Source organism: Leopardus geoffroyi, chromosome B2 (genome assembly GCF_018350155.1).
Source record: "Leopardus geoffroyi isolate Oge1 chromosome B2, O.geoffroyi_Oge1_pat1.0, whole genome shotgun sequence".
Taxonomy (NCBI): domain Eukaryota; kingdom Metazoa; phylum Chordata; class Mammalia; order Carnivora; family Felidae; genus Leopardus; species Leopardus geoffroyi.
Window position 1 is genome coordinate 107,295,076 of NC_059332.1, and position 24,077 is coordinate 107,319,152.

A 24,077-nucleotide genomic window follows, 5' to 3' on the forward strand; every position below is an offset into this window, starting at 1 on the left:
CAGATATATTCAGAACTTTTCATCCAAAAGCAGCAGAATACACATTCTTCTCGAGTACAAATGGAACATTCTCCAAAATAGATTACATACTGGGTCACAAAACAGCCCTCAACAAATATAAAAGGATTGAGATCATACCATACATATTTTCAGATCACAACGCTATGAAACTTGAAATCAACCACAAGAAAAATTTGGAAAGCCCCTAAATTCATGGAAGTTAAAGAACATCCTACTAAAGAATGAATGGGTCAACCATGAAATTAAAGAAGAAATTAAAAAATATATGGAAGCAAATGAAAATGAAAACACAACAGTCCAAACCCTTTAGGATGCAGCAAAGGTGGTCCTAAGAGGAAAATACGTTGCAATTCAGGGCTATCTCAAGAAGCAAGAAAGGTCCCAAATACATAACCTAACCTCACACCTAAAGAAACTAGAAAGGCAGCAGCAAAGAAAGCCCAAAGCCAGCAGAAGAAGAGAAATAATAAAGATTAGAACAGAAATAAACAATGTAGAATCCAAAAAAAAAAAAAAAAACAAAAAAACAAAACAAAACAAAACAAAACAAACAGTAGAGCACATCAATGAATCTAAGAGCTGGTTTTCTGCAAGAATAAACAAAATTGATAAACCACTAGCCAGACTTCTAAAAAAGAAAAGAGAAAGGACCCAAATAAATATAATCATGAATAAAAGAGATCACAACCAACATAGAGAAATACAATTATCAGAGAATACTATGAAAAATTATATGCCAACAAACTGGACAATCTGGAAGAAATGGACAAATTCCTGACTCTCACACACTACCAACACTCAAATGGGAAGAAATAGAAAACTTGAACACACCCATAACCAGAAAAGAAATTGAATCAGTTATCAAAAATCTGCCAACAAATAAGAGTCCTGGGCCAGATGGCTTCCCAGGGACTTTTTACCAGACATTTAAAGCAGAGTTAATACCTATTCTTCTCAAGCTGTTCCAAAAAATAAAAATGGAAGAAAAGCTTCCAGACTCATTCTATGAAGCCAGCATTACCTTGATTTCCAAACCAGAAAAAGACCCCACACTAAAAAGGAGAATTATAGGCCAATAGCCCTGATGAACATGGATGCAAAAATTCTCAACAAGATACTAGCAAATCAAATCCAACAGTATATTAAAAGAATTATTCACCAAGATCAAGTGGGATTCATTCTTGGGCTACAGGGCTGGTTCAATGTTTATAAATCAATAAACGTGACACATCACATTAGTAGAAGAAAGAATACGAACCATATGATCCTGTCAATAGATGCAGAAAAAAGCAGTTGACAAAACATAGCATCCTTTCTTAATAAAAACCCTCAAGAAAGTTGGGATAGAAGGAACATATCTTGATGTCATAAATGCCATATATGAAAGGCCCACAGCTAACATCATCCTCAATGGGGAAAACCAAGAGCTTTCCCCCTGAGATCAGGAACATGACAGGGATGTCTACTCTCACCACTATTGTTTAACATAGGGTTGGAAGTCCTAGCATCAGCAATCAGACAACAAAATGCAATAAGAGGCATTCCAAACAGGCAGGGAAGTCAAATTTTCACTCTTCGCAGGTGACATGATACTCTACACGGGAACCTTGAAAGACTCCACCAAAAAGCTGCTAGAGCTGATACATGAATTCAGCAAAGTCACAGGATATGAAATCAATGTACAGAAACTGGCTGCATTTCTATACACCAATAATGAAGCAACAAAAGAGGTATCATGGAATCAATCCCATTTACAATTGCACCAAGAACATAAAATACCTAGGAATAAATCTAACCAAAGAGGTAAAAGATCTATATGCTGAAAACTATGAAAGTTTATGAAAGAAACTGAAGAAGACACAAAGAAATGGAAAAACATTCCATGCGCATGGATTGGAAGAACAAATATTGTTAAAATGTTGGTACTGCCCAAAGCAATCTATGCATTCAATACAATCTCATTTAAAATAGCACTAGCATTCTTCACGGAGCCAGAGCAAACAATCCTAAAACTTGTATGGAACCACAAAAGGTCCCAAATAGCCAAAGTAATGTCGAAAAAGAAAACCAAAGCTGGAGGCATCACAGTCCTTGGCTTTACAAAGCTGTAATCAACAAGACTGTATGGTACTGGCACAAAAAAAGACACACAGACCAATGGAACAGAATACAGAACCGAGAAATGGACCCACAAATATATGGCCAACTAATCTTAGACAAAGTAGGAAAGAATATCCATGGAAAAAAGACAGCACTGGGTGTTGTATTAGTAATGAATCACAGGAATCTACTCCTGAAGCCAAGACTATACTGTATGTTAGCTAACCTGACAATATAAATCAATCAGTCAGTCAGTCAGTTTCTTGAAGAGAGCATTTAGTTGAGTCTTACTTTTCTATCAAATCTGACAATCACTGCCTTTTAATTGTTTACACAGCTATTAGTGTAATTTTTGATATGGTTGACTTTGGATCTACCATCTTGCTAACTGCATTGTTTGTCCCATCTACTATTCTGTTCCCTTTTTCTTCTCTTCCTGCCTCCTTTTGTATTATTTCTTATAATTCCATTTTATCTCTACACCTGGTTTATTAGTTATGCACTCTTTTATTTTCTAGTGGCTGTTCTAGAGTTTACATCTTTAACTTATTACAGTCTTCCTTCAAATAATGTTATACCATTTCATGTGTAGAGATGGCCTTCAGTGTCTGTAAGGCCATGACAGTTGATCTGGGTAGTGGCCTTGTTGTTATCTTTACCTTCAATGCACCAGAGATTTCAAATTTGGTCACTGTTGAGTCGCCACAATTTTGTGCATCTAGATGGGGGTTGCAGTGCAATGCTGGAAGATCATTCTCAGTGTTTTTACTCTACCTTCAGCTTTCAGCAGTCACTGCACACCCACACCACAGGGGGTGTCTCTTTCCATACTCCTGCACCTTCCCCAGTGGCAGACTGCTAGTTACCAGGTGTTAGGCTTATTTGGGAGCCAGATTGGTTCTTGGGTCTCCTGGGCTGAAGCAGGGTTTGTGAACCCGCTTTTTGGTGGGATGGGCTGGAAAGCTGTAAGCCTCTCTGTCCCTCCAGCCTGATGGCAGCAGAACCCTGCCATGAATCTGTGGTGGTCCTTGGGCAGGAGGAATTGTTCTGTCCCATTTCCCAAGGAAATGGATGCTTTGCCTTGGTTCAGGATCCTGGACCTGATGAGTGTTTCCTGCCCTTCCATCAGGAGAAAAAGGCTTTTGCTTCTACCCTTTCCCCAGAAGCAGCACCATTTTGCCTGGCTCCTGTGGGAGGGAAGGAAGGTGCTCTAACCTCTTCCTGAAGTACAGTGTTTTTTGTTTTGTTTTGATCTGTTTTCCTGCTCTATCCCTCCCCTAAGGGTTGGAGACTTGTGGAGAAGGGCTTGCTGGAGAGAACTCCCTTTGTGTTTTGATGTGAGTTATTCTACACTGACATGCTAGCTCATGCTTGGAGATCAAGGAATTTTAAAAACTTTAGTCATTTTTCCTTATTTGCTTCTATGGCAGCCACCTCTTCCTCTCATGCTCTGTCAAAAGTGAACATCATCTCTCCTCAGATGGGCCTGTCACACTTTAGAATTAATTCCCTTGATTTCCTTGTAAATTCAGCTCTCTGATATGTTCAAGGAAAGTTATCATTTTTGTGGGCTATCTGGATTTTTCTTGTTAGGATGGGAGTGACATGCTCTTACACCTTTCCACACTCCGGAAGGGGAAGAAGAACTTAGGCTTATGTTCTGTATGTCTTTGCTTTTTTATTTCATTTTTTAAGATAATTTTTATAGGGGCACCTGGGTGGCTCAGTCGGTTGAGCATCTGACTTCAGCTCAGGTTATGATCTCATGGTTGGTGAGTTTGAGCCCCACGTTGGGCTCTGTGATGACAGCTCAGAGCCTGGAGCCTGCTTCAGATTCTGTGTCTCCCTCTCTCTGCCCCTCCCCCACTCACACTCTGTCTCTCAAAAATGAATAAACATTAAAAAAATTTTTTTAAGTTATTGTATTTTATAAAAATATTGCTTTGTGGGACCCCCTGGTGGCTCAGTCAGTTAAGATTCTGACTCTTGGTTTCAGCTCAGGTCATGATCTCGTGGTTTGTGAGTTCAAGCTCTGCACTGACAGCTCAGAGACTGCTTGGGATTCTCTCTCTCTTTCTCTCTCTCTGTCTGCCCCTTCCCTGCTCATGCACATGTGTGCGCTCTTTCTCTCTCTCTCAATAAACTTTAAAAAAGTATTGCTTTGTGATGAATTGAAAAAGACAAAACTGGTCCCTCATCACAGTGTAAAAAGCCCTGTTTCAGTGCATAAAGTATAGTAATGACAAGATCGCCCAACCTATGGTTGCCATAACTGAACTGTTTAGCTATAGAACATTTCTTTTGGAACTTATGACACATTTATGGATAGCAAAAAGATTCATACTAATTCACATCTAGCAGAGAGTAAGGTACTAGGAGTGATTAAGCAAATATTTTCACTTTAAAAAGTTTATTCTGTAGCCTATCATATAGCACTGCTAATCTTCTCCCTTTCTAAAACTAGATTCAAAGCATTTGTTCAAATTTTCCCTGATGTAAGGGTAAATTTTTAAGGAATACTTCAAAATGTCCCAGATTTTCTCTGGAAAAGGCATATCAAAATAAACTACAAATCCTGCCAACCAGCAAAGGTGCTAACTAAATGGAGACATAATGAGAAGAGAAAGTAGCCTTGAAGATATTTAGGAAACTATATCTCTAATTTCCCACTGATAAAGAGTTTAGAAGCAATAATTATTTTAAGTATGATCTCATATCACTTTTATTATGAACTTATCACTTTCGTGCTCTTTTGTTTATCTTCCCCAACAAAATAGCAAACACCTGGGGCGCCTGGGTGGCGCAGTCGGTTGAGCCTCCGACTTCAGCCAGGTCACAATCTCGCGGTCCGCGAGTTCGAGCCCCGCGTCGGGCTCTGTGCTGACAGCTCAGAGCCTGGAGCCTGCTTCCGATTCTGTGTCTCCCTCTCTCTCTGCCCTTCCCCCGTTCATGCTCTGTCTCTCTCTGTCCCAAAAATAAATAAACATTGAAAAAAAAAAATTAAAAAAAAAAAATAGCAAACACCTGAAGAATAGTGCTGTATTCATCTTTGTACTTCTCAGTGTCTAGTTCAGTGCCTGGTACATAGCAGGCTCTTAATGAATATATACAGAGTGAATGTACATCAAGTGAAATGAATAGATCTGGTAATGGTTCCACCTAGCTTTTTCTTGTGTCTTTTTCCTATGGGCTATATCCTCTCATCTCCTCCCTTTCTTTTTTTTTGCAAGTGCATAAAATTAGATCTCAGAGAATCTATACACACCAGCATCTGTCTTTATACCCACTGCTGTTTGAAGACTCTGCTGGCAGTCCTATCTGCCTGATCAGCTGGCCTCACATCTGTAACAGTAGCATTAGGGCTGAGATAGTTCTAGCTCTGTCCTTTTTTGGATGACCCAGCAGCCTACTTGGTGGTCAGCCTTTGTAGCCAGAGAAGTTTCTCATAATCACCTCAGGGCCTGAATGAATGGATTTCTATCTGACCTGCCTACTTTTCCTCAGTGGTCATATGCCACCAGTGACTCACATACCTCAAACCCTAAACCTTTTGGAGTCACAAACAGGCACATCATTTTATGTTAATATATTTTATTATTCAGCTTTCCACATGCTGTGATCACCTTCTATTAGGACAGATAAGGAGAATGCCATTGAAAGGAGAAATTATGCTATTTTTCTTTTTGAATCTTTTAAATTTCCTAACATAGTAATATGCCCACAGTAGATACACATTATTGAATACACATATACTTTAGTTTTTCATTTCTTTGTCCCAAAACCTCATTTTTACTTCCTCATACACTTCCAGGGGGATGCTAATGTGTGTCTTGATGAATGTTAACTGATAATACCTGATAAGACCAAACATACCTTGTAGTTCAATAAGGTTCATATTTTTTCATAATCACATATTAACTAATGTCATTATTCCTATAGATTTTAAAGAAAAGAAACTCTTACCCAGCCTTAGCAACACTTATGGTTTGTTGCTCCATTGCCTCATGGATACTGGTTCTATCATGCTCTTTGAGACTGTTAAACTCATCGATACAGCAAAGGCCCGCATCTGCAAGTACTAATGCTCCAGCCTCCAAATTCCATTCTCCTGAGTCTTTCACAGCAGTTACCGTCAGACCTAAGGAAACAAGCAAGCTATGTCAGCTTTTATTTTCAAAAGCATATCTTATATCTCTGAGGGCAAAGTACCTATATTTTAAAGGGAAGGGCATAGAGTCAACACTTTTATTTCTATTCTGTATAGAATGGATGGCATCAGACAGAGAGCTGGTAGTTCCTAAGGGGAGGCAGGTGGGAGGATGGGCAAAGCAAATGAAGGGAATTAAGAAGTGTGAAATTATTTGTAAGTCACAGCATGTAAAGTACAGCATAAGGAATATAGTCAATAATAGTGTGATAACTTTGTATGGTGACAGATGGTAACTAGACTTATGGTGAACATTTCATGATGTATATAAATGTCAAATCACTATGTTGTACATTTGAGACAAATACAATATGGTATGTCAAGTTTACTTCAATTTAAAAAAATGGATGGCATCAGGACAACTATTTCAGATATCCAGACACTGGAAGGCCTCAGAAGATCCTATGTTCTGAAAATGTAAGATGTGTTATTAAATATTTTGTAGCAACCAGAAGTCCCCAAATTTTCTGTCTCTCCTTGGTGGGTACCCTCACTGAGTGATCTAAACTTTTAGAAGGAGCAAACAGAGCTCTGGAGACCTTATGACATCTTATCACAAGATGTTCTGTATTATATGCTGTTTACAGAGAGGGGTCCAAAGACAGAAAACAGTAGATACTACGGTCCAATGATAAAAATGAAGAGTTTGCTCCCAGTCACGGTGTGAGGGCGAAGACTCCGTTACATATCTTCTCTGGTTTTGATTTATCCTTTATACCAGTCAGTAAAGCACAGTGGCCAAAACAAAGGCTTTGTAGTACACCAACCTGGATCTGAATCCTGGATCCGTCATTCTGGTTGTCATACTATAGGCAAGTTTCCTAAGATGTCCAAGCTTCTGTTTATTTATTTATAAAAGGGAGTAACAATGGAATGTATCTTATGGAGTCTTAGATATTCAAATAGAATATAATAAAGCTCTTTAAAAGGTATAGGACACATAACGAGTATTTATAACAACTACTGTTGATAAAAATCGGTAAGCCTCTGTATAGAATGACCAAGAAATAAAAAGAGGAGGGACAAGTTACAAATATCAGGAATGATAGGGGGAGATTACTATAAACCCTACAGACACTGAACTGATAATAAGGAAATACAATGAACAACTCTATACTCTAGGTTTGATGACTTAGATGAAATGGTCAAATTCTTTGAAATACATAAACTGCCAAAGTTTACCTAAAAAGGAACAGATAGCTTGCATACCCCTATATCTATTTTAAAATTGACCATTTAGATCAAAATCTTGCAACACAAAAATCTATAGACTGAGATGACCTCATGGTGAATTCTACCAAACATTTATGAGAGAGCTAATACAAATTCTACACAAAATTTTAAAAATACAGAAAAACAAGGAACACTTCCCAACTCATTTACTGCAATCAGCATTATCAAGATACCAAAACTAAAGACATATTAAAACTACAGACCAGTATCTCTCACATAGACGCAAAAATCTTCCAACAATACAAGCAAATCAAACAATACATAAAATAATGATAGATTATAACCAAGTAAGGTTCATCTTGGGAATGCAAGGCTAATTTTTTAATGAAAATTAACCAATATAATTTACCATATAAATAAATGGAACGAAAAGCAAATGACCACTTCACTACATACAGAAAAAAACACTTGATAAAATTCAACAACTATTTATGATAAAAGAAACTCTCAGAAAACTAGGAATAGAGAGAACTTCTTCAGTCTTATTTACAAAAATTATACAACTAACATATTTAACAATAAAAGACTGAATGTTTACTCCCACCCTCACCCTCATCCCCCAAATTAGAACAAGGCAAGGAGATCTGTTCTCATCACTCGTATTCAAAATCATCATGGGGTTCTAGCCGATAAAATAAAGGAAAAGAAGTCAAAACCATCAGAACAAAAAGGAAAAAATAAAATTATTTACATTTCAGACAATATAATTATGTTTAAAATTCCAAATACTTTACCAAAAAATCTACTAAAACTAATAAGTGAGGGTAGCAAGGTTGCAGAATACAAGTCAATATACAAATATCGGTCATATTTCTATATATATTAGAAAACATTTAAAGTTGAAATTAAAAAATAATACAATTTATAATAGTACCAGAGAATATGAAATACCTGGGTATAAACCTTCAAAAATGTACAAGTTCAAGCCCCACTTTGGGTGTAGAGATTACTAAAAATAAGTAAATAAAACATAAAAAAAAATGTGCAAGATCTGTAAGCAGAAACTACAAAACATTGATAAAGGAAGTCAAATACAACCTAATCAAACGAAGAGATATTCCATGTTCATGAAATGAAAAACTCAGTATTTTTATTTTATTTTTTTCCAGTGGCCTGTGTTTTGTTTTGTCTTGTTTTAATTTACATCCTAGTTAGCATATAGTGCTATAATGATTTTAGGAGTAGATTCCAGTGATACATCACCTATGTATAATACCCAGTGCTCATCCCAACAAGTGTCCTCCCTAAAGCCCCTTACCCATTTAGCCCATCTACCCCACCCACAATCACTCCAGGAACCCTCAGTTTGTTCTCTGTATTTAAGAGTCTCTTATGTTTTGTCCCCTTTACTGTTTTTATATTATTTTTGCTTCCCTTCCCTTATGTTCATCTGTGTTGTATCTTAAATTTCACATGAGTAAAGTCATGTGATATTTGTCTTTCTCTGCCCAATTTCACTTAGCATAATACCCTCTAGTTCCATCCACATAGTTGCAAATGGCAAGATTTCATTCTTTTTGATTGCCAAGTAATACTCCATTGTGTATATATACATATACACACACACACACACACACACACATATATATATATATATATATATATATATATATACCCCACATCTTCTTTATCCATTCATCTGTCGATGGACATTTGGGCTCTTTCCATACTTTGGCTATTGTCAATAGTGCTGCTATAAACATTGGGATGCATGTGCCCCTTTGAAACAGTACACCTGTATCCCTTGGATAAATACCTAGTAGTGCAATTTGGGGGTCATAGGGTAGTTCTATTTTTAATTTTTTGAGGAACCTCCATACTGTTTTCCAGAATGGCTACACCAGTTTGCATTCCACCAGCAGTGCAAAAGAGATCCTTTTTCTCTGCATCCTTGCCAACATCTGTTGTTGCCTGAGTTGTTTACTTTAGCCATTCTGACTGGTGTGAAATGGTATCTCATTGTGGTTTTAATTTGTATTTCCTTGATGATGAGTGATGGTGAGCATTTTTTCATGTGTCAGTCAGCCATATGGATATCTTTGGAGAAGTGTCTATTCATGTCTTTTGCCCATTTCTTCACTGGATTATTTGTATTTTGAGTGTGTTGAGTTTGATCAGTTCTTTATAGATTTTGAATATTAACCCTTTATCTGATATGTCATTTGCAAATATCTTCTCCCATTCTGTCGGTTGCCTTTTTAGTTTTGCTGATTGTTTCCTTCTCTGTGCAGAAGCTTTTTATTTTGATGAGGTCCCAGTAGTTCATTTTTGCTTTTGTTTCCCTTGCTTCCAGAGACGTGTTGAGTAAGAAGTTGCTGCAGCCAAGGTCAAAGAGGTTTTGCCTGCTTTCTCCTCTAGGATTTTGATGGCTTCCTGTCTTATGTTTAGGTCTTTTATCCATTTTGAGTTTATTTTTGTGTATGGTGTAAGAAACTGGTCCAGGTTCATTTTTCTGCATGTTGCTGTCCAGTTTTCCCAGCACCATTTGCTGAAGACACTGTCTTTATTCCATTGGATATTCTTTCCTGCTTTGTCAAAGATTAATTGGCCATACATTTGTTGGTTCATTTCTGGGTTCTCTATTCTGTTCCATTGCTCTGAGGGTCTGTTTTTGTGCCAGTACCATGTTGTCTTCATTACAGCTTAGTAATACATCTTGAAGTCCAGGATTGTGATGCCTCCAGCTTTGGTATTCTTTTTTGGGACTGCTTTGGCTATTTGGGGTCTTTTCTGGTTCCATACAACTTTCAGGATTGTTTGTTCTAGCTCTGTGAAGAATGAGGTGTTATTTTGATAGGGATTGCATTGAATATGTAGATTGCTTTGGGTAATATTGACATTTTAACAATATTTGTTCTTCCAATCCATGGGCATGGAATATTTTTCCTTTTTTGTGTGTATGTTTTCAATTTCTTTCATAAGCTTTCTACAGTTTTCACCGTATAGATTTTTCACCTCTTTGGTTAGGTTTATGCCTAGGTATTTTATGTTTTTTTGTTGCAATTGTAAATGGGATCGATTCCTTGATTTCTCTTTCTGTTGCTTCATTATTGGTGTATAGGAATGCAGTCGGTTTCTGTGCATTGATTTTATATCCTGAGACTGCTGAATTCATGGATCAGTTCTAGCAGTTTTTTGGTGGAATCTTTTGGGTTTTCTACATGGAGTATCATGTTGTCTGCAAAGAGTTAAAGTTTACTTCCTCCTTGCCAATATGGATGCCTTTTATTTCTTCATGTTGTCTGATTGCTGAGGCTAGGACTTCTAATACTATGCTGAGTAACAGTGGTGAGAGTGGACATCCCTGTCATGTTCCTGACCTTCAGGGGAAAACTGTTTTTCCCCATTGAGGATGATATTGGCAATGGCTCCTTTGTATATGGCTTTCATGATCTTGAGGTATGATCCTTCTATTCCTACATTCTTGAGAGCTTTTATCAAGAAAGGATGTTGTATTTTGTCAAGTGCTTTCTCTGCATCTATTGAGAGGATCATATAGTTCTGGTCCTTTCTTTTATTAATGTGATGTATCACGTTGATTGATTTGTGATAGCTCTGCATCCCAGGCATAAATCCCACTTGGTTGTGGTGAATAATTCTTTTAATGTATTGTTGGCTAGTATCTTGTTGAGGATTTTTGCATCCATGTTCATCAGAAAAACTGGTATGTAGTTCTCCTTTTTAGTGGCGTCTTTGCCTGGTTATGGAGTCAAGGTAACACTGGCTTCACAGAATGAGTTTGGAAGCTTTCCTTCCATTTCTATTTTTTGGAACAGCTTCAAAAGAATAGGTCTTAACTCTTCTTTAAATGTTTGGTAGAATTCTGCTGGAAAGCCATCCAGCCCTGGACTTTTTAGGGGGCAGATTTCTGATTACTAATTTGATTTCTTTACTGGTTATGGGTCTGTTCAAATTTTCTACTTCTTGTTTCAGTTTTGGTAGTTTATATGTTTCTAGGAATTTGTCCCTTTCTTCCAGATTGCCCATTTTATTGGCGTATAAATGCTCATAATATTCTCTTATCATTTGTATTTCTTCTGTATTGGTTGTGATCTCTCCTCTTTCATTCTTGATTTTATTTATTTTGGTCCTTTCCTTTTTCTTTTTGATCAGTCTGGCTAGGGGTTTATCAATTTTGTTAATTCTTTCAGAGAACCAGCTCCTGGCTTCATATACCTGTTCTATTGTTTTTTGTTATTGTTGTTTTGTTTTTGTTGTTGTTTTGTTTCGACAGCATTGATTTCTGCTTTAATCTTTATTATTTCCCATCTTCTGCTGGTTTTGGGTTTTACTTGTTCTTTTTCCAGTTTTTTAAAGTGTAAGGTTAAGTTGTGTATCTGAGACCTTTCTTCCTTCTTTAGGAAGGCCTGGATTGCTATATACTTCTGTCTTATGACTGCCTTTGTTGTATCCCAGAGATTTTGGGCTGTGTTATCATTTTCATTGGCTTCCATGTACTTTTTAATTTCCTCTTAACTTCTTGGTTAGCCCATTCATTCTTTAGTAGCATGTTCTTTAGTCTCCAAGTATTTGTTATCTTTCCAATTTTTTTCTTGTGTTTGATTTCAAGTTTCATAGCATTGTGGTCTGTGAATATGCATAGTATGATCTCGATCTTTTTGTACTTGTTGAGGGCTGATTTGTGTCTCAGTATGGGATCTATTCTAGAGAATGTTCCATGTGCACTCGAGAGAAATGTGTATTCTGCTGCTTTAGGATGAAACGTTCTGAATATATCTGTTAAGTCCATCTGGTCCAGTGTGTCATTCAAAGCCATTGTTTCCTTGTTGATTTTCTGTTTAGATGATCTGTCCATTGTTGTAGGCGGGGTGTTGAAGCCCACTACTATTATTATCAGTGAGTTTCTTTATATTTGTGATTAATTGATTTACGTATTTGGGTGTTTCCATGTTTGGAACATAAATGTTTACAATTGTTAGATATTCTTGGTGGATAGAACCCTTAATTATGATATAATCCCTTCTTCATCTGTTGTTACAGTCTTTACTTTAAAATCAGATTATCTGATATAAGTATGGCTACTCCGGCATTCTCTTGGCAACCATTAGCATGATAGATGGTTCTCCATCTCCTTACTTTCAATCTGAAGATGACCTTAGGTCTAAAATGGGTCTCTTGTAAGCAGCATATAGATGGATCTTGCTTTCTTATCCATTCTGTTACCCTATGTCTTTGGATTGTTTTGTCCATTGACATTTAGAGTACTGAAAAGATATCAATTTATTGCCATTATGTTCCCTGTAGAGTTGGAATTGTGGTGATGTTCTCTGGTCCTTTCTAGTCATTGTTGCTTTTGGTTTTTTTAGGTTTTTTTTTTTTGTTTTTCATCTTTTCTCCCACCAGAGAGCCCCTACTTAAAATTCCTTGCAGGGCTGGTTTAGTGATCACGAACTCCTTTAGTTTTTGTTTATCTTGGAAAATTTTTATATCTCTTTCTATTTTGAATGACAGCCTTGCTGGATAAAGAATTCTTGGCTGCATATTTTTCCAACTCAGCACACTGAATATATCCTGTCACTCCTTTCTGGCCTGCCAAGTTTCTGTGGATATGTCTGCTGTGAACCTAATCTGTCTTCCCTTGTAGATTAGGACTTTTTTCCCTTGCTGCTTTCATGATCCTTTTCTTGACTGAGTATTTTGTGAATATGACTATGATATGCCTTGGTGATGGCTGGTTTTTGTTGAATCTAGTGGGAGTTCTCTGAGCTTCCTAGATTTTGATGTCTGTGTCTTTCCCCAGGAAAGTTTTCCACTATGATTTGCTCACATAAACCTCCTACTCCTTTTTCTCTCTCTTCATCTTCTGGGACCACCATGATTTGGGTGTTATGAGTCACTGAGTTCTCTAATTCTTATATTGTGTTCTTTTGCCTTAGTTTCTCTCTTTTTTCTGCTTCATTATTCTACAGAATTTGTCCTTTATATCGCTGATTTGCTGCTCTGCTCCATTCATTCTTGCTGCCATGGCATCCATTTGAGATTGCAGCCCAATTATAGTATTTTTAATTTCATCCTGACTAGATTTTACTTCTCTTATCTCCGCAGAAAGGGATTCTGTGCTTTTTTTCAACCCCAGCTAGTATTATTATTGTGACCCTAAATTCTGGTTCAGACATCTTGCTTGTATCTGTGTTAAGTCCCTGGCTGTCATTTCTTACTGTTCTTTCTTTTGAGGTAAATTCCTTTGTTTCATCATTTTGAAGGAAGAAAAAGAGTTAGTAAAGTAAAAAACAAAAAACATTAAAATTAAAAAATTAAAAATAACACAAAAAATGCTAGTTCCCAGGTGTGTCTTGGTCTGGTTGTTGAAAGCAGCTTGATAGAATAGAGAAAAAGGGAAAAGAAAAGGAAAGGAAAGAAAAAAAGGAAAACATTTGAAAATTTTTAAAAATGAATACAATAAAATAGAATAAAATGAAATGATGAAAGTAAAATTGAATTTGAAAAATTTACAAAAAACTGGGGCGCCTGGGTGGCGCAGTCGGTTAAGCGTCCGACTTCAGCCAGGTCACAATCTCACGGTCCGTGAGTTCGAGCCCCGCGTCGGGCTCTGGGCTGATGGCTCAGAGCCTGGAGCCTATTTCCGATTCTGTGTCTCCCTCTCTCTCTGCCCCTCCCCCGTTCATGCTCTGTCTCTCTCTGTCCCAAAAATAAACGTTGAAAAAAAAAAAATTCAAAAAAAAAAAAAAGAAAAATTTACAAAAAAGTAAAAGATATAGTAGAAAAATATAACAAAAATTTTATAAAAACAGAAAGTAAAAATAAGTTTATTCTCTTTCTGTATTCAAGAATAAGAAAAAAAAAACTAAATAGACAGACCAGCAAACAGAATGACATATGACTGAAATTACATTCAGTTTCCCTTAGAAGTCAAACTATGAAGCACTTTATAGTCCATAAACTAAGCAGGAGGAGAGATTTGTGGTGTTCCACTAGAGTGTGGTGGCCCAGTGTGTGGGACTTGGTGTAGCAGCTCTGTTCTCCACTGGATGGCGCTACTTAGTTCATTGGGATGGATTGTTGTGGTGGTGTAGGTGTGTATGTGCATGCACAGGAGGGTGAAAATGGCATCACTCAGCTACCTTGCCTCTAGTATCAGAACTCTGTGCTCTCACTGACTGGCAATCAAGCACCCCTTCTTTGTTTCTGGCTCCTGTCCACTCCCCACTTCTACAAAGTCCATGACCAAGCCATCATCTTGTCAGGAGGTACGTCCCTCCTGAGTTTTATCTCAGATGGGGCTATGTTTCCCAACCCCTCACTTCTGAGGGCCCTGCAACTTTGACCCACTCAGACCCTCTAGGGGAGGGTCTCGCTGAGAAATGGCTGGGTGCTGGCCCACCCCCTGGAACATTCTTGGGACCATGCTACTGCAGATGTCCAGGGACTGTGGCCAGGTGCCAGTCCGCCCCAGAAAAAATTCACATGATCATGTAGCAACAGCAGCATTTCAGGGATTATGGTAAATCACAACACCCATCTGGGCTCCAGGCTTCAGTGAACCCTTAACATCCTTGTTCCAACACCAGTGAATGTGGCTGTTCTCCGGGGTCCACTGGAACCTTTGCCTGTGGGGAGGCCACACAGCCTCTACCAAATGTCCTCCCAGCAGGGAAACTGCCTCTCTCTGTGTGGCCTGAGGACCCCTTGGACCTTGCTGTTTGCTCTTGGGGATTCACCTTTCCCACCAGAGCACCGCCAGGTATTGAGCTGCGGAGTTTCAGACTCTGTACTCTCGCTGTTTATAGAGTCTTAATGGAATTTAAACCCTCTCCTTTCTCCCTTTTTTTGTTCAGTCCCTTGCAGTCCCTTTTTCCTTTCTCCATTTTTTGTTCAGTCCACTTTTTCTTTCTTTCCAGCTGCTCTCGGGGGGCGGGGGGGGGGTGTTTTTCCTGTACTCTCCCCTGTCTCTGTCCTCTCTAGCAAAAACAGCTCCCTACCCTCCGCAGCTTCTCTCCTCCAGTTGACCTCTCTGTTCCACGTACTTGCTGAGTTCTGTGGTTCAAGTTGTACAGATTGTTGTGTTAATCCTCAAATCAGTTTTCTAAGTGTGCAAGATGGTTCAGTGTTGATCTAGCTGCATTTCAGGGATGAGAGACCAATACTCAGTATTTTAAAGACGCTTCCCCAAATTGTTCTGTAATTCTCCCTAAACTGGTCTATAGATTCAATGCAATTCCAAACAAAATTCGAATGGGATTTTTTAAAATAGAAATTGACAGGGTGATTCCACAATGTATATGGAAAAGCAAAGGAAACATAAGAGCAAACCAAGAAACAAAGTAGAAGGTCTCATATGATCCATTTTCCAGATTTACTACAAAGCTATAGTAATCAACTCAATGACACTAGAAAAAGGATAGACAGCAAGAACAATGGAACAGAGTCCAAAAATGTGCCCAAATATATCTGGTCAAGTGAGTTTTGATAAAAATGCAAAAGCAGTTCAATGAGGGAAAGATAATCAGTTCCACAAATGGTGCTGTAATAATTGGATAGCATTATGCAAAAAGAAAAAAAAAATCAATCTTGATCCATACTTCAAATCTCATACAAAAATCAACTCAAGGATCTAAATGAAAATGTAAAATTTATAGATGAAAACTCATAGCAGAAGATGCAGGAGAAAATCTATGTGAGTTCTTCTGTTTTCCAGCCCAGCATTTCAAGAGCTCAGAAGTTGCCACGAGTTGCTACCTCTTTAATAATAAGTAAAAACTTAACCAAACTGAAAAATCAATAATTCTTCTAAGATGCATTAGAGAAGTGAGGTCCCAGGGCAAACCAATGCCCCAAAATTAGAAAGACAGAAATACAGAGAATCACACCTTACCAGGGCAGATAACTCTATGGGAACCAGTAATGGTATAAGAAAACTTGAACTGTAATTGATGTATTGCTGGAGGCTCAGTGTGGATGACTCTGAGAATTAAAATCTCCATTCATAGGGGGACCCTCACACTTTTGTGAGTTTTACCTCCACGAGCCCTCCCAGGTTCTCCCATTAAACATCAGCAATTTTTCTCTGATACTGTGAGCAATGAGTTGGAAAGTCTAAAAACAAACAAACAAACAAACAAATTCTAGAGATCAAAAACACTGAAAAAGAAAGGAAGAATTCCTTTGATGGGCTCATTAGCAGACTGGACAGAGCTGAGTAAAGAATCTATGAGTGTAAAGATACTTCACTTTACTACTGAGTGTAAAGGTACAGTGGAAACTTCCAAAGCTGAAAAGCAAACAGGAGAGAAAGTGGAAAATAACAGAGCAGAATATCCAAGAACTTCCTGACAACTAAAACAGGCGTAACATACATGTAATGGGAAACCAGAATGAGAAGAAAGACAGAAAGGAACAAGAGTGATATTTGAAGCATTAATGACTAAAAATTAGTCATTAATTGATTAATTAATGTCAGACACCAAACCATGGATCCAGAAAACCCAAGGTAACACTGGGCAGGAAAAATGCTAAAAAACAAAACAAAATAAAACCCTCCAAAAAACTTACATGTAGGCATGTCATATTTAAACTTCAGAAAATAAAACATAAAGAAATATCTTGAAAGAAACCAGATGAAAAATACAACTTACCTGTAGAGAAACAAAGATGAGAATCATATACAGCTTCCCCTCGGAAATCATGCAATTAACAAGAGTAGAATGAAATATTCAAAATATTGAAAGAACAAAACCTCCCAGCCTAGAATTCTGTACCCTGTGAAATTATCTTCAAAAGTGAAGAAATAATAGAGACTCTCTCCATAAAAAAATTTTTTGAGGTAATTTGTTGCCAGCAGACCTGGCAAAGGAAGTTCTTTAGAGAGAAGGAAATAATATAGGCCAGAAACTCAGAGCTATATAAAGGGCCCTGACTGGCTCAGTTGGAAAAGTGTGCAACTCTTGGTCTTGGGGTGGTAAGTTCATGCCCCACATTGGGTGTAAAGGTTACTTAAATAAATAAATAAACTTAAAAAAAAAAAGTCAGATCTACATAAAGGAAGAACAACAAAGAAGGACTAGATAAAAGAAAAACTTCTACTTTTCTTATTCTTAGTTCATCTAACTGATAGTAGTTTGTTAAATATAATAGCAATAATGTATTCAAGTATGTATGTTTATATGTGTTTATGTGCAAGTGAAATGAGTGACAGAAATGATAAAAGGGATGAGAGGGAGGAATTAGAAATATTTTTGCTATTTATAATACAGTGCTATACTTGCACTGTATAGTGTTATTTGAAAGTGGACTTGGATTAATTGTAAATGTATATTGCAAACTCTGGAACAAACAATTACAAGTTAAAAAGAAGCGCGATTGATAAGAAAGGTGAAAAAATGGAATCATATAAAATGCTCAATTAAAACCATAAAAGGCGGGGCGCCTGGGTGGCGCAGTCGGTTAAGCGTCCGACTTCAGCCAGGTCACGATCTCGCGGTCCGTGAGTTCGAGCCCCGCGTCGGGCTCTGGGCTGATGGCTCAGAGCCTGCAGCCTGTTTCCGATTCTGTGTCTCCCTCTCTCTCTGCCCCTCCCCCGTTCATGCTCTGTCTCTCTCTGTCCCAAAAATAAATAAACGTTAAAAAAAAAATTAAAAAAAAAAAACAAAAACCATAAAAGGCAAAAAAAAAAAGAGTGGAAGATAAAAACAAGAACAAATAACAAGGACAACAAATAGAAAATGCTAACAAATATGGCAAGTATTAATCCAGCTATATTAATAATCACTTTGAACATCCATGGTCTAAATACACCAAGTCAAAGACCAAAATTACCAGAGTTGATTAAAACACACACACACACACACACACACACACACACACACACACACACAAAACCAACTTATATTATATATAAGAAACCCACTTTAAATATAAATACATACAGATTGAAAATTTTTTAAAAAGAGAGAAAGATATACCATGCTAACACTAATCCCCCCAAAATGGGAGTAGCTATATTAATTTCAGACAAAGCAGACTTCAGGACAAGAAAAATTGTCATGGAGAAAGGGGAGCATTACATACTGGTAAAATGGGGTCAACACTCCAAAATGACATAATAATCCTTAATGATTATGGGCCTCAGAATAGGTGAGGCAAACACCAGTGGAATTCAAAGGAGAAATAGATGAATTTGTATTATAGTTAGAGACTTCACCACCGCTCTATCAGAAATGGGCATATCCAGCAGCCAGAAAATCAGCAGGACATAACTGAACTTGATAGTACCATCAATCAACTGAATATAACAGACATCTATAGACAACTTCATCCAACAGCAGCAGAATGTAATTTTTTCTCCAGATCTCATGGACTATTCACCAAGATAGACCACATGCTGGACGGTAAGATTAACAAATTTATTAGACAAATCATAAATCTTTCCTCAGACTAAAATGATATTAAACTAGAAAGCAATAACAGAGAACTAGAAAATTCCAAATTATGTGAAGATTAAACAACACACTTCTAAATAACACATGGATCAAAGAAGAAAGCTCAAGAGAAATTTAAAAATGTTTTGAACTAAATCAAAATGAAAATACAACTTATCAAAATGTGTAGGATGCAATGAAATCAGTGCTTAGAAACTTACAGCACTAAGTGCATATGTTAGAAGAGAAGATATAAAATTAATAATCTAAGCTTCCACCTTAGGAAACTAGAAAAAGAAGATCAAATTAAATCCAAAGCAAGCAGAAGAAAGGAAATAATAAAAATTACAGCAGAAATCAATGAAATTGAAAACAGGAAATCAATAGAGAATATCACTGAAACCAAAAGCTGTTTTCTTTGACAAGATCAATAAAATTGATAAATTAATTAAAAAAGAGAAAAGACACAGATTACTAATATCATAAATGAAAAAGGGAACATCACTACTGATCCTACAGAAATTAAACATAATGAAGATTATTATGAACAAGTTTATGCCCATCAATTTGATAACCTAGATGAAATGGACAACTCCTTGACAGGCACAATCTGCCAACTCACAAAAGAAGAAACAGACAATCTGAATAGGCCCATATCTGTTAAAGTAATTGAATCAATAATAACCTTCTAAATAGAAAGTACCAGGCCCAGATGCCTTCACCGGTGAATTCTTAGAGATATAAAGAAAAAATTATAAACATTCTCTATAGTTTCTTGCAGAAGACAGAAGTAGGGGGAATACCTCCTAACTTATTCTATGGTACCAGCATTACCTTAATACGAAAACCGGACAAAGACATTACAAGAAAACTATAGCCTATATATTTCATGAACACAAAAGAAAAAATCCTCAAATAAAATACTAGCAAACTGAATCCAACAATAAGAATTATACAAAAAGAATAACCAAAAGAATTATATATCATGACCTAGTGGGATTTATCCCAGGTATCCAAGGCTGGTTCAAAAAGTGAAAATCACGCCAGTCAGAGTGGCCAAAATGAACAAATCAGGAGACTATAGATGCTGGCGAGGATGTGGAGAAACGGGAACCCTCTTGCACTGTTGGTGGGAATGCAAATTGGTGCAGCCGCTCTGGAAAGCAGTGTGGAGGTTCCTCAGAAAATTAAAAATAGACCTACCCTATGACCCAGCAATAGCACTGCTAGGAATTTATCCAAGGGATACAGGAGTACTGATGCATAGGGGCACTTGTACCCCAATGTTCATAGCAGCACTCTCAACAATAGCCAAATTATGGAAAGAGCCTAAATGTCCATCAACTGATGAATGGATAAAGAAATTGTGGTTTATATACACAATGGAATACTACGTGGCAATGAGAAAAAATGAAATATGGCCTTTTGTAGCAACGTGGATGGAACTGGAGAGTGTGATGCTAAGTGAAATAAGCCATACAGAGAAAGACAGATACCATATAGTTTCACTCTTATGTGGATCCTGAGAAACTTAACAGGAACCCATGGGGGAGGGGGAGGAAAAAAGAAAAAAAAAAAAAAAAAAAAAAGAGGTTAGAGTGGGAGAGAGCCAAAGCATAAGAGACTGTTAAAAACTGAGAACAAACTGAGGGTTGATGGGGGGTGGGAGGGAGGAGAGGGTGGGTGATGGGTATTGAGGAGGGCACTTTTTGGGATGAGCACTGGGTGTTTTATGGAAACCAATTTGACAATAAATTTCATATATTATAAAAAAAAAAAAAGTGAAAATCAAATGATGTTATCTGTCACATCAACAGACTGAAAAAGAAAAAAAAAATCACACAATAGATTCAGAAGTCCATTAACAGTAGAATACATTTAAAAAATGTGGTATATTCATACTGTGGAATAATACAGCAATAAAAAATAAAGTACAGCTAAACACAGTATAGGTGAAACATTAAAACATAATATTGAGCAAAAGAATACATACTCTACAATTTCACTCATGTAAAAGTAAAAATACTAGGCAAAAACAAATTAGTGGTAACAGAACTGACCTACAAGAAATATTAGGGGAATCTTTCAGGCTGAAATGAAAGAACACTAAGACAGTAACTCGAATCCACATAAAAAAATAAAAAGCACCAGTAAAGGTCATAAGGAAATATGAAAGATGTATCAATGTAGGTTTGTTTGTAACTCTTTCTCTTCTGATCTAAGAGAAAATTGAAGAAAGCAAAAATTATAAAATTGTGCTGATCAACTGGTAATGTATAAAGATGAAATTTGTATTACAATAGCATGAAAGAAGGTAGAGGAAAGATGGGGCGCCTGGGTGGCTCAGTTGACCAGCTCAGGTCATGATCTTGCAGTTTGTGAGTTTGAGCTCCACGCTGGGCTCTGTGCTGCCAGCTCAGAGCCTGGAGCCTGCTTTGGATTCTGTGTCTCCCTCTCTCTCTGCCCCTTTCCTACTTGCACTCTGTCTCTCTCCTCTCAAAATAAACAAACATTTTTAGAAAATTAAAAAAGAATGTAGGGGAAAGAGAATTATATTGGAACAAAATTTTTATATACTATTAAAATAATCTGAACTGGATTGGTTTCACATTAAGATGTTATAATAACCCCCAAAACAATCACTAAGAAAATATCTAAAAAAAAATAGAGTAAAACAAACACTAAGATATTAAAATGATACACAAGAAATTACATTAAACACAAAGGAAGGCAGTAATGGAGGAATATTGCAACAAAGAAGACATAAGCCATGTAGATAGAAAACAGAGTGGAAAACAGCATTCATACAACCTACCCCATCAGTAATTACATTAAATGTAAATAGGGTAAACACTTTAATAAAAAGCAGTTTGCAGAATGAATACAAAAACATGATCCAACTATGTGTTGTCTATAAGAGACATACTTTAGACAGTAACCAAAAGAGGGTTGCAGTGGCTATGCTAATATCAGACAAACACTTTAATACAATTTAAAAAATATGTTAATGTGACAACAGTATTCACAAGAGAAGATTCAATCACACTGGCTTCTGTGCTAGTTAGATAACATCTAGAGCAGGAGTCAGTAGACTATGATCTGTGGGCAAAATCTGGCCCAACCATTTGTTTTTGTAAAAATACTTTTTTTGGAACACATTCATGCCCATCATTTACTTATTGTCGATGGCTACTTTCACACTACAACAGCAGAGGTAAGTAGTTGTGACAAACACTGGACTTTAAAATCTAAAATATTTATATGTGGCCTTTTACAGAAAAAAGGTTGCTGACTCTTGATCTAGAGTATTAGTGTTTACTTTGAGACATCACATTTTAAAAGAAATACTAATGAAAAGGGAAGGGTAAAAATATAATAAAGGACAAGGAAATAATGCAATTTAAAGAATAGTTTATGGCATAGAGTATGTTTAGCCTGAAAGAAAGATTTGGTGAAGAGAAAATAATTTTTATATATTTAGAGAACTATCCTATGGAAAAGGAATTAGCCTAATTGGGGGCAGCTTCAAAAGAAATAACAGAGACCAACATGCAGAGTTTTACAGGAAACTAGAGGAAAACTTGAGGTGTTTAAAATGGAATTGGCTGAGGCACCTGGGTGGCTCCATTGGTTAAGCGTCAGACTTTGCCTCAGGTCATGATCTTGCAGGTTCCTGAGTTCCAGCCTGGCATGAGGCTCTGTGGTGACAGTGCAGAGCCTAGAGCCTGCTTTAGATTCTGTGTCTCCCTCTTTCTCTGTCCATCTCCTGCTTGTGCCCTCTCTCTCAAAATAAATAAACATTAAAAAAATAAATGGAATTGGCTACTCTGCAAAGTACTAACTTTTCATCAAAGTAACTATATAAGCAAAGGTGGAATGTGTACTTGTCAGAGGCAGTGTAGAAAGGCATACATGCAATGAATAAGTGGCTGTATAAAAAAGGAATAAGACCCCACAATGGGTGTAGAGATTACTTAAAAAATAATAAATAAATAAATAAAGAATTAGAAAATACTTTGAGAGGAAAGAAAATTAAAACACAACATACCATAACTTATGGGATGCAGTTAAAGCAGTTATTAGAGAGTATTTATAGCTATAAATGCGTACATTTAAAAAAAAAGAAAAATCTCAAGTCAATAGTCTATGCTTCCACTTAAGACACTGAGGGGGTGGGGGGAAAGAAAAAAAGAAAAGCAAACTAAACCCAAAGTCAAATAAATATTAGAGCATAAAACTGAAATAGACAATAGAAAAACAATAGAGAAAGTAAAACCAAAAGTTGACAATCCTTTTTTGGTAACTAATCCAATAAGAGAGAAAAATCAAATTACTAAAATTAGGAATCCAGAATGGGACATTATTAATGACTTTGGAGAAATAGAAAAGATAATAATGGAATACAATGAACAACTATATGTTAACTACTTAGATAACCTAGATGAAACTGATGAATTCCTAGAAAGACACTAACTACCAAAACTGACTCAGGAAAAAAAGAAAATCTTTGTAGACCTATAATAAGTGAAGAGTTTGAGTTAGTAATAAAAACATACTACTCACCCCCCTCCCCCTACACATACAGATAGCTACACTGATGAATTCTATCAAACATCTGAAGAATCAAATACTAATTCTTTACAACTCTTCTTTAAAAGTAGAAGAGGAAGGAATCCTTCCTAACTCATTCTATGAGACCCGTATTACCCACATACCAGAAAGCAAAGACATCACAAGAATACTAAACACCAGTATCTCTTATGACTACAGATACAAAAATCCTCAACAAAATACTAGCAAAACAAATACCCAAAATACGAGTGAACCAAATTCAGTAATATAGGAAAAGAATTCTACACCACGACTAAGTGGTATTTATCTCAGAAATATAAGATTGATATAACATCTGGAAACCAATTAATGTAATATTCCCATATTAATAGAAGAAATGAGAAAAAACACATAATCATCTCAATAGAGGCAGGAAAAGCGTTTGACAATTTAATACTCCTTTAATTTAATTAATTAATTTAATTTAATACTCAATACTCCTTCACGAAAAAACACTCAACAAACTAGGAACAGAGGGAACTCTCTCAACCTGATAAAAGGCATCCACA

The 24,077-nt window shown here is 36.7% G+C and overlaps 1 protein-coding gene across 5 annotated transcripts in view; it reads right to left on the reverse strand.

Annotated features, from left to right (window-relative positions):
- MCM9 (minichromosome maintenance 9 homologous recombination repair factor) overlaps positions 1–24,077 on the reverse strand; it is a 115,854-nt gene that overhangs the window by 41,429 nt on the left and 50,348 nt on the right. For all 5 annotated transcript variants that reach the window (XM_045499409.1, XM_045499410.1, XM_045499411.1 and 2 more), the window contains one exon: positions 6,085–6,259. In XM_045499409.1, the coding sequence (XP_045355365.1) occupies positions 6,085–6,259 (175 nt within the window). The remainder of the gene's footprint in view (positions 1–6,084; positions 6,260–24,077) is intronic.